The following is a 12,285-nucleotide window of genomic DNA, read 5'->3' as shown; positions in this document are numbered from 1 at the left end:
GTAACTTCATCTTCAGAATGAGAATAATACCTAGCCTATCTACTTCTCAGTGTTATTATAATAATGAAGAGGAGACCACATGTTCTTGATGCTTCAGGGAAAAGCTATATGTAGATAGATATGTAAATGCTTTAGTAGTGGTATTCTCTGGGCAATTTTTTGTATGTCTTTGTATTCTGGCCTCCTCCTTCCCCAGTGCATTTAATATTTATTAAATGTTATTGAAAGATTATTAGTCCATCTTACTGCTTTTTGGAATAATGTATATTTTTCGAATCCTTGTCAAAAATACCCCAAACATATAGGAACACATACATCAAAATCAAAAGGTAAATGCTGGGTTTATCATTCTTAGGGTCTAACTTCTTCTCAGTTCAGTTCTTAAAGAAGTATGTTTGCTCTGTCGGGCCACTGGAGGACTATTTAGCTTTCTGTTTTTCTCTTATAAATAAGTTAGTTTAATATAGGGGTGAAACAAACACTACAGAGGTTCTTCCTGAATATGTGGTTGAAAATTACTTGTGGAGTCTCAGATTATAATTTTGAAAAGAAGATGACAGCCACAGGAGGTGAGATGGAGGAAATGATATTACCATGTGATCTTTGGAATGTCCATTTCATTGGGTGCTTTGCATTCTGGGTACTTTGCATTCACTTCGATAGCTCATTTGAATGGCCGTAGATATCACTTGGCAATTATACTATTATAAAAGTGGCTATTATTCCTTTGTTTGATTTTCCTATACGTTAAATATTATTTTTGGTTATTTATATATTTCATTTTCAGATGTTTGGCTTTGTGTTGATCTGCAACAGAGACTCTATTTTACTTCCATTTCTGTCCTTTATACATTCGTTTTTTGAATTTTCTTCCTTTAAAATGTCTACTTGCTACTGTACCCCAAGGAACTGGGAAAAAGACTAAGGTCTTTTCCCAAGTTATCATTTATATATGGGTGTGAAAATCACTTAAGTCTTTTGCCTTTCATCTTCTTTCGTGCTTTCAACAAGTGTTTCTTGTGTTAGATTTCTTCTGTGATAAACCTTTCATCATTAAAAACTGTGCATCTTCCTTACTGAAGATACCATAATCTAAGAAAGCAAGATATATCCCCTTTAACCAACCAAAATGATATTTTTGTTTGTTTGTTTTTGTTTTTGTTTTTTTGCTGTATGTGGGCCTCTCACTGTTGTGGCCTCTCCCGTTGCGGAGCGCAGGCTCCGGACGCACAGGCCCAGCGGCCATGGCTCACGGGTCCAGCCGCTCCGCAGCATGTGGGATCCTCCCAGACCAGGGCACGAACCCGCATCCCCTGCATCAGCAGGCGGACTCCCAACCACTGCGCCACCAGGGAAGCCACAAAATGATATTTTTAAAGATGTAACATTTGTGTTTTCTGATAGAGCTTCTAACTCACTGAAGTTTTCTCCATTGATTCTTGTCATAAATTGTCATAAATAACTTGACATTTGTAGTTCTTTTCATTAATATCCTTCGGTGTTTGGCCTACTGATGGTCTCAGTCCCATCCTAGTAGAAGTCAAGCAGTTTTTTTCCAAGGACATTACTTTTTTGTTACTCAGTGATTCACATTTGAGTAAATATCTTTTCTTTGTTACTAACATTGTAAAAATGCAAGACTATATCTTTTTTGCAGGAAATTGCTTAATTTTTAGTTATTAAAGTAAAATTTAGGAATCTTGTTTTGCAGTGAGTACAAACAGGTAAAAAGGAAGTATCTACTTTGCTATTTAAGATTTGATAGTAAGTAGTATTTAGCTCTCTTGGAAATAAGCACATTCTGGTTTATAACCATGATTCTAAAATTTAATTTAGGTAAATAGAGGAAACTCAGCAGTGTTATAAAATTATTAATTTTCATTTCCAAAGCTTTTACTCAAGATATTGTTACATGATAAGCAAAAATTACTTAGTATAAATGTTAATTTCTCAAAGGATAGATTGCAATAAAGATACTGATACAGAAGTAATTTTTTGTTTTTTGTTTCAATTTTGCTCCCAGTTCCAACTGCCTGATCAGAGAACTTGGGTAAGTTTCCTACTTATATTTTTGACTAAAATAACGTAGAATTAAAAGGAAAACAACTTATAAGTTGCCATACAGACAAAGAATTCTGAGCCCTTTCCATAAAATGATATGGCTTTAGCAGATAGATTTCCAGCTTTGTCAAGCTGCAGAATACTTTCAGTTATAATTGGGCATTTAGTGTGCTATAAATTGTTTACAGAAAGTTTATTCTCTAAATCTGACCCATTCCATGTAATTATACCTTGATGTAGAACTCTTTCTGGGTACTTTGGAGCATGTTGTTAAAAGGGACTTCAAGATGGGTCACTAAGTGGAAACAACCATTATTTGGGGGAGCCTGACCAGCATGTTAAAGATGCTTATGATAAAGCCTTCAAAAGGATAAAACCTGAACTTATGTGTAGACACAAGATGACATTGGAATTCACATTCATATAACCTGGGGCAGAACTTGGTTCTGGCTATGTGGAGTCCTAAGACTAAATGTTTAAAAATCTTTATCTAACTAGTGAATGTATCCTTTAGCATTGGGTCCATTTCCTCAACTTCCTTTTTTTTTTAGAGTTTAAAAAAATTTTATTGGAGTATAGTTGATTTACAATGTTGTGTTAGTTTCAAGTGTACAGCAAAGTGAATCAGTTATACATATACATATATCCATGCTTTTTAAAGATGATTTTTCCATATAGGCCATTACGGAATATTGAGTAGAGTTCCCTGTGCTATACAGTAGGTTCTTATTAGTTACCTATTTTATATATAGTAGTGTGTATATGTCAATCCCAATCTCCCAATTTATCCCTCCCCCTCAACCTTCAATTAACGTTTCTAGATACAGTCAGTTGACATCAGTAGGGGAAAACTTTATTTTTTATTCAAGATACAAAGAATACTATTTATTTACTTTTCACTACCAAATAAACCTTGAGTCAATGGAAATATATGTAAATAACATATATTACAAAATCTCCTCTAAGTGTATGTGCTTTTACTCCTTCATTCCCCTTCCTCTTCACTCAAAATTATCCTGATTCTGAAGTATGGGCAGAATCTTGGAATGTAGTTAAATTTTCCTTTAGTCACCATATAATTATATATAAATTATTTTAAGTTAGAGCACTTTGGCAGTCACCTATTTCCTCTATCTGATGTTAGTTTTCCTTTTAGAACAGAAGTTCTTCTATTTTATTTCTTCTGTGGAATATGTGATGAATTGTGATTTTTCTCATCCTATCAACTTTTAAGGATTAAGTTCATTTATTTCCAGAGTATAAGAGTAGAGAGACAGAAACTTCCTTATTAGGCAAAGCTGTGCTGTAGGCAGCGTTGCTCTTTCATTATCCTGGCTTATATTTCCAGTGTTTCTTGTCTGCCTCTCCTGGCAAAGGTCTGTCCAGAATATCGTACGTCATCATCCTCATTATTTCTAACGTAGAGTATTACTTGCTAGTAGCTTTGCTGTTAGGTGCTTCAAGCATAAGGTGCTGTCTCCTACACAAATGGCCAGTGCTTCTACCAACTTACAAAGCCAGTTCAGATTTTAAGTTAGACACCCTTTCCTGATAGTACAATGGTATAGCAACGGCCATTGCAATGCTTTGGAAACACTCCCATTCTTTGACTCATAGGTTTTTCAAAGCAATAATTTATATTTGTACTATAAAATATAGATATTAGTGGAAAGTAGTAAAATATTAAAGTTTATAATTTTGAGTGGTTAAAAAACCCTATAATTTTATAATCATAACTGCAGAATGTGATATGTGGGATGAGACAACCATAAAATATGAATATGTATTTCTCCCCCAAATGGCCATGATTTTAAGATTTCTCTAGTTATCAAGTGAATAAATATAGAAAACTACCAAATCTACAAACTTTCCCATCATAAGTTATTTATGAAAAGTTAGTTATTTTATGATAAAGCCATGTGTAATCTAATTTGTGAAACATTAGGTCACATAATTCATGGTGCCATTGGACATATCATTTTGTATAATCAGATTGTCACTTTAATAGTTTTAATGAGAAACTTCTTTATGTCATCAATTATTGGCTGCCAGATAAAAAATGTTAAGCTAAGTGCTTCAGACCCAGTTGATGATATCTTGCCTGCTGAAATGTTTTTACAAATACTAACTTTATTTGACGAGAGAGATAGCTACATTTTTTGGTAGGAGCTAGGGAATTGTGTCTAAATATTAGTTTGCGTCAGTATAAAGTTAATAGCCCCTTGGGGACTGGAAGGGGGTGAAATGACTTCCTTTTCCAGACATCTGGCTGCAGATACCATCAACAACTACAATATATGTAAATAAAAATTACTGTTCCATAGGAAAAAAGCTGTCATTTACTGATCGGAGATTAGCCTACGACATTAATAGGACAGAGGGCAATACGTTTTTAAAATATATGATGTGATTTTTCCTCCTTTTTTCCCCCATTCTCAGCAAATGTCCTCTTCATTGTAGTACACATTGTTCCCCCTTCATTGGTTTCTTCATAGTTGAAAAGTATATCCAGCTAGATTCTGTTTCATTTATCCCAATTCATCTTGGTTTTTAAAATACCAAGTCAGACTTTAAAATGAATGTCAAAACTTACCACTTCTACAAAATGCATGTTATTCCAAGAGGAGTATCGCATGAGTCAGCCCAGATAGCTAGAGAAAGTTGAGGTTTGGACCCATACATTAGATAAAACTCATCTTAATCCAACACCTTAATCCAAGATATGGACCAGGGCTGATTGTTGGTCACAGAATGGCTAAACTACCCCAACTAGCAGATGTCTAAGTCACTTTTTTTAAAAATTAATTTTTATTGGAGTCTAGTTGATTTATAATGCTGTATTAGTTTCAGGTGTACAGCAAAGTGAATCAGTTATACATATACATATGTCCACTCTTTTTCAGATTCTTTTCCCATATAGGTCATTACAGAGCATTGAGTAGAGTTCCCTGTGCTGTACAGTAGGTTCTTATTAATCTATTTTATACATAGTAGTGTCTATATGTCAATCTAAGTCACTTCTATCTGTCCTAATGGAGAAACTTACTCTTTTCAGCTGATGTCAAGTGCTGTGAGAGCAAATCTTTGGAAGATGAGAGGAAGGATTCAGCGATGGCTTTTATGTTGTTTCGGTGGTTGCTAGCCGGAAAGAAAGTGGAGAGGGGGTGTGTGTCTGCATATGTGGCTCACTTCCCATCTTTCTTCTCTCCCTCTTCCCCACTCTGACTTAATCCTCTTTTCATTTGACACCCCAAGCCAAAGGTGTGGGGTGGCTTATAAGAGAGGCGCTTGGGTAACCCCTATTCTTTTTCTTATTATCTTTAAGAATGTTGTTACTTAGTCATCAAGTCCATACTATATTTTGTTATTTCTTAATGCTTTTCCCAAATTGAAACAGTTTGAGGTGAAGTAATCACAGTGATCTTCCTTTAAAAGGAGCTATTAGCAGCTACTAAAGCAAGACACATTTCTCAACAGCCAATTGCTCTTAAATAACTTGAAGGACTTGTAGTTTATATGTGCTGGAGATGAAAGCTGAGAATAATGATAGTCATGAGTAAGCTATTTTCCATATAAAAGGAAAGTGTTTCTACAAGATGTATTGCCCCAGGAATCTGAGTGTGTCGGCAGGGCGGACACTCAAATGATTTAAAACCACTAGATAATGAAACTTTACTCAAATATTAAATGTACATAAATAAAACATTTATAACCATCACCCATGCACTTATTATTTTTCCCAACAAATACATGCGGTCATGCCCCTTACCCCTGCTTGTTACTGCTAATCACCTTGAAGGCCAGAGGTCATTTTTCACTCAGACAATTTATTCCATGGAGGGTGGGATATCAGAATGATTTTCTGCAAGCAACAATTAAAAGGAATAAATGCAAATAAAATAGTATCATAAAATATTTCTGGATTGATTTTTAATAAATAAAATCCAAAGTAATATGAAAATGCTTATGCTCTGGTTAGAGGGGGATAATGACCATATTCAGCAGGGACAGAGTTTCCTTCAACCTCTATAAGCAGCAGCATCATTTTATATCTCTGCCCTGTGATCAGTATGTGTCAGAATCCTTCATAGTGACAAATGTGCTGTCTGCTTGCATCTGTGGAGAATGTTTTAGCAGCTGAGTGATTATGAATCAGACCCCTGAGCTTATAGCCCCTACCGCCTCCCAGTGAGTTCACATTTGTCGTCTGACAAGTAAATGTATCTTGACTTTCCTCTGAGATTTTTTTGCACCGTGTGTGATGAAAGACATTTGGCAAATTGGCAGTGGTACCCTGTACGTTGCAATTTGTAGCTAGCATTAGGAGTCTGGGCATGAAATGAGAGGGCAGGCTCCAGGATAAAGGGAAAAGAAAGAAAGCTAACTACAACATGCATAGTCATTTGAAGAATCAAGCATACAATATTCCCTTTGTAAGAAGAGAATCATGTTTAGGCCATTCGGTTAAGATTTTGCTCCAGTTTAAGAAGTCAGTGGTATTCTGTCCGGCTGTGTGTCCGCGGAGTATAAATTTTGTTAATTTTCTTTTTGAGTATGAAGTGTTGCCTTTTATTTTTAACCTGGACTCATAATAAATTGGAACTCCAACTCTGTCTTACCATCTTATCAGCAAAAGAATCTTTTTCTTGGGTTGATCGGTTACTTGAATGTATAGTTGTTACCATTTTTAATCCTTGCATGGGGTCTTCTGGTCTACCGCCCCAGCCTTTTGAGAAACAGAGTGCAAACACCTTTTAAACAGCTTTGTGAGTTCTCCAGTGGCATAGTGCCCTGAGAACCAAATAAACAATGGGTGAGTTGATTTTACAAGATGGCCTGAGAGTTTGCTTTTTCTTCTTAAAAATTCAATAGTAAGCAGCTTCCAAATAAAACGTGAGCATGGGGGAAACAACATTTTGGGAGGGTTGAAGGAAAGGTGAGGGAGTCTGTCTAACTATAGACAGTAAGGATCAAGCTGCCTTTGAAAGTAAATGCCATCCTCTGTCTATGACTGTCAAATATGTGTGCAGGTAGACAAAAACTTGAAGATTATAAGCAAAATAAATTAGGTTATTTGAGGGGAAGAACCAGGCAGGATAGTTTTTCTTCAAGAATACTGCTCTAAGAGTTTGGTCATACTTGCAATGCCCGTGCCAGGTTATGTGAAGTTATGATAATATATCATGAACTGTCATTTCAACTTAATCTTTGCCCAGGACAAATGAATATTTCACCAAAATTCTTTGTACATAATCGCACTTAAAAGTCTAGTATATCCAGATATTAATTTAACGTAAAGCACTGTTTACACATTTAATTTTTTCCTTCTGCATTGCATACATTTGGCTAAAGCTATAACTTTGGAACACCTGATGTTTTTCATGCTGTGAGTTCTTTTCATGGGACTCCCTACTTCCTATGGTTTTTATTACCTAGGCAAGGCATACAGGATCTCTTGCTATAATTTCCAGTTTACTATTTTTTTTACTGGTTATTCGGAAATCTCACAGACTGAGAAGATGGTGGACTTGTGTCCCAAAGAACCATCTTGCCAGAGTTAGATTCAAGCTTCTTTTATACTAAAAAGGGAGGGAGTAAAGTCAAACATTTCCTGGTTCCAGTCAGCCTCTGGAGGGGATGTATTAATTTCTTCCTTCTTGCAGTCATTCACAGGTGGGCCTGGTGATTGTTGATAGCATGATACTAATGTTGTCTCTTAATTTAATAAAAAATCTAACGGTTTTATTCTCTCTCATGTATTTCATTGCTCAATTTTATATCAAATTATTACAAAATGGTCTAACTAAGGGCTTATGGAAAAGTTCACTTGGCATTTTGTAAGCTTGATTCTACCTTTGTTATCTTTAAGATCAATGAATTCTCTCATTTGTTTAATATTGGGACACTACAATCTCTTTCTACAGCCCCTTGCATTCAGCAGATTTGATGCTTCCCTCTCATTAATCTGTTCTTGGTTTGCTAGAGATAATTACAGAAGGGAGGATGTCTGCCCCATCCTTCATGGTCTTGTGCTTTTTGCCTTTCAGATGTCAGCTATTGAAAACATGGCGGAGAAGCTGGAGAGCTTCAGTGCCCTGAAACCTGAGGCCAGTGAACTTCTACAGTCGGTTCCCTCCATGTTCAACTTCAGAGCTCCTCCCAGCGCCCTGCCAGAGAACCTCCTGCGGAAAGGAAAGGAACGCTATACCTGCAGGTAACTGCAAAGTTAATCATGGCCTGCTTTCCAAAAATCTCCCCTCTGATTTCAAAAGGCCCTGCTGTTTGTTTTGGAAATTATTCTTGATTGGATGATTAATAGCAACCATGATAGATCTCAAGCACTTCAAAGTACTCTTTATTTAGTGGGATATAAAAATAGTGGTTTAAAAAAATTATTATTAAATGAAAATTTTAACACAGGCCATTTGGTTGTGATAAATGAGGTTGGAAATGGTCCAAATGCTATCTACTTGTTTCACTTTGATATTTATGAATTTCTTTCACAGTTAATTATTTTCATCCAAAGGTATAATACTACTGTCCTCAAGCATATATTTATTAATTGTCATGGCATTGAAGAATAAGGCTATTAATGAAGGACAAATAAGGTCGATAAGTGAAGAAAACTAGTTAATAAGTTTCTTGTTATCAATAGTACAGTAAAGCTCTTTTTTGGTTTCTGTTTTCTTTTTTAATAAATCATACTTACAATTTCTGAATTGTCTTCAGAAATTTGTGGCATCTGACTCAGGCATATCAATTTATCTGCTGTTTGGAAAATGTGTCACTTTCTTTCCAGAAAAGCTTTTATAGGAACCTACCTTGATGGATGAGGTCTTAGAATCTTGTCTGATCTGATACCACTCAATGTACAGAGAGTGGTCACTGTGCCTAACACGTAAAATGAGTTGAAACATTTGAAATCTGTTTACATCAACCCAGAATCACAGGCTCTTGTCATTTTTTAATCCCCTTGTCTGGTTCAGTTTTGTGAATGTAAAGATACAGAGTTAATAAAAGAGGAGCATGGGGGTCATCAAAACTCAAGTCTGTTTTCATAAACTGCTTGCTTATGCATGAGCAAATTCAACCGGATCTCATAACGCAGTCTTTATTTGTAGAGTTATTTATATCTGTAGAATGGCTTTGTTGCAAATTTTAAATACCAAAGACATGTGAGTTCCATGCGAGATTAATTAATTCAGGAATAAGCATCTGGCTTCTATGCAGCTTGAGTGGAATACAGTCAATTGTGCTGACTTTCTCTTATAAACATCTTTTCATAATAGATACTGTGGCAAGATTTTTCCAAGATCTGCGAACCTGACACGGCACTTGAGAACCCACACAGGAGAGCAGCCTTACAGGTTTGACAATGATTTTTACTAAATGTCTTGATAAATATTGTAATAAAGTAGGCTCATTGCCAGAATTTTAAAAGAGGCTATTTTTGTGAATGTCTGTCTGTTCAGTTTTGAGTCAAAGAAGAATTAACTAATGGCTGGGGTTAAAATTTAGAAAAGTCCTAATTTCTTGAATCGTCTTCTTATATCTCAGTTTAAAAGTTCTAGCAGTGTCTAGTATAGAATAAGCGTTTAAGAACTGCTATACATTTTTAAAATTAAGTGCTCTCTCTCCTCAGTGATTCATGCCATTTTAATTGACAATAATCATAATCTTGCAGCTTCCCTCTTCCAAGCCTTAAATCTCTGCTAGGAATTAACAACCCGGATATATCTTTGTTTTCCCAGTACAGCTAAGTCAATGTCTACAGGTCCCATTAGGAGGTTTAAAGAATAAATTTTAAACCTGGAGAGGAGGAAGAAAAGGGAGCTAGGGGTAGAACAGATAAAATAGAATATATTATAGGAAGGGAGCAATTCTGTCAACAGTTTCTCAAGTTCTTCTTAGCTTATTCTCTTAAGTGTCAAAATTAGCCATATGACACATGGCACCTGTGTTTAATTTTAATATTATTGTTTACTAACAAACGAAACTAACCACCATTCTCCATTCCAGTTTTAAAATATCATCGACATTGTTGAATGTGTATGCCTTGCACACAGTATTAGGTACTCATGAATATTTCTTCAAAGAATGAATGTTATTTTTCTTAAGTAATATCGTAATTTTATTCTGCTTTGAAATTCTTATGCACTGCATATGTGTAAAATTATTTTTGTCTGAATGCTTTTGTCATTAAAATAAATGAATTATCAGCTTTCAAAGACTTTTTTTACATACGAGGATAAGAAAATGGGCAGACCAATGTTCATTTGAAGATTGTTCAAATTTTAGGAGAAATTTTAGGAGAAAACTGGAGGGACTTAAACTCAGAAAATAATAAAGTATTTTCTTAAATTCGTTGCTTTCCTACATGTTTTGTAAATCACTAATCATAAGTGATATTTATAAATGACTTTATATGTGATAGAATGTACTTGATATAGTAGGTCTCAGAGAGATATAAAAATGGGAAGTGTTAGATGATTTCCCTTTTTTGAGAAAATGTCACATCCAAGGAATTCTGCTTAAGTGGAGGAAAGATTTCCACACTTACATTTTGTTATGGCCAAGGGTCTGGTACGCGACTATGACACCATGCTCATTTTACTCTTTTTTTGTACCTGAATTCAGTGGTTTCACTCTACCCTGTAAACGGTGCTATTACTGTACATATATTTTTAAAAACGCAAACCAGAATTTTTCATAGCTGAAGACCTTAAACAGTTATTTGTCCAGCTCTTCTGTTTTACAAGTAAAAAAATTTAGATCCAGGGATGCTAATTGCCTTCTGTAAGGTCTGGTATTAATAGACCCAAAATTAAAACCCAGTTCTGGAACTCTCAAGTCAGCGTTTTTAATCTCATACCATGATCTGAAAGGCTCCCTTGACCCCTGTGTTTACATCCAGTAACCAGGAAGGCTTAATCGTGTATGCTCACGCGTGTGTTATGTATTCCTCTTTAGAATTTCTGAAACTTAGGCTCTGAATTGAGCTGTTTCTTGACCACCAACTAATTTACTGGAATAGAATAGAATGATTATTATTTAGGAGCACTCAGACATTTGGCCAAGATATTAGCAGAGGAAAGATACAAAGTAACAGATGGTTTTTGGTTAAAACTTCCTTATTGACTGATTCTATTAGAGTGGATGATATTTATTGGATTTACAGCTTCTGTGCCTATAAGCAGACAGTTGGAAGCGTGTCAAAGTCAAAATCTCTCTTCCTCATGATTTGTGCAGAAAATATTTTGAGTGAAAATTTTTCTAAAAAGTTTGATAGGAGTTTAAGTTTTCTCTATCAGTGTTTCCTAGGTTATTCTGCTTAGGACAACACAACTGTGCTAACTGTACCATGGTTCTCATTGCAGTGGGCCTTGGAAGTTCAAAGAAAGCCAAGAGTCCATATATATATTTTTTCAAAAACAGAGGCTTAAATATTACAACTACTATCAATGTGGGATTTTACCCATTTTAAAGTTAATATTATTAATTTAAATTTGAGGAACCTCATGGTGCCAGAATGGTGTTTTAGGAGGGAAATTGAATCAGCCCTTGAGTAGGTTTACTGATACGATGACAATGTAACTAGTTTAACAGATTTATTTCCCCACCGAACTAACTGGACATCTGGCCTCATGTAGAGACAGCCATAAAGCCCAAACACTTTGAATGGAGTGGGGCAGTTTCTGACGTAGAGTCCCTCGAACTGCTGAGTCTGCATTCAGAAGTGGGAGAAGGGCCCTTCACACACGGAAGAATGAGTTTCGGATTTTTTGGCTGCTAAGTTAGAAATTTTCACTTGAAAGTTATCTAGAGAAAGTTGATTTTTCCTTTTACGCAACACATGTACCAAAAGATCATGTAAACAGACAATGCACCCTTTAAAATGCCAGAGGAGAAAATCTTGTCATTTATCACTTTTCTTCCTCACCATAAGAGCTGGTGGGAAGGGGAGAGGGTGGGAGGTTACATTTTTATTTTGTGACTGAAGGAGAACTTCAGTAATTTATGATTTTTTATCTTAAATATCATGGAAGGCAGAAACAATTAGCCAGGCAATAATATGTACTTTCCTGAAAAAACTGACCTGGTTCAGAACTGCCACAGACTCTAGGAAAAATAAAAGTGGAAAACTGGGGGGAATCCAGAGAGAGGGGGTTAGCAAAGACCTTGTGTTTTTATCTGAAAAGGAGAATTTAGTGGTACTCTTTCTTT

At 35.5% G+C, this 12,285-nt stretch overlaps 1 protein-coding gene across 20 annotated transcripts in view; it reads left to right on the top strand.

Moving 5' to 3' along the window:
- The window catches only part of MECOM (MDS1 and EVI1 complex locus), a 567,851-nt gene that overhangs the window by 542,335 nt on the left and 13,231 nt on the right, over positions 1-12,285 (top strand). For 11 of the 20 annotated variants that reach the window (XM_032630292.1, XM_032630277.1, XM_032630275.1 and 8 more), the window contains 2 exons: positions 8,109-8,275; positions 9,351-9,428. In XM_032630292.1, coding sequence (XP_032486183.1) covers positions 8,109-8,275; positions 9,351-9,428 — 245 coding nt within the window. Of the gene's footprint in view, positions 1-2,023; positions 2,051-8,108; positions 8,276-9,350; positions 9,429-12,285 lie in introns of all 20 variants that reach the window. The other 9 variants (XM_032630273.1, XM_032630289.1, XM_032630272.1 and 6 more) reach the window with 1 other exon arrangement.

The sequence above is a fragment of the Phocoena sinus genome, chromosome 4, assembly GCF_008692025.1.
Source record: "Phocoena sinus isolate mPhoSin1 chromosome 4, mPhoSin1.pri, whole genome shotgun sequence".
NCBI classification, from domain to species: Eukaryota; Metazoa; Chordata; class Mammalia; order Artiodactyla; family Phocoenidae; genus Phocoena; species Phocoena sinus.
This window is presented reverse-complemented; position numbering and strand designations above follow the sequence as displayed.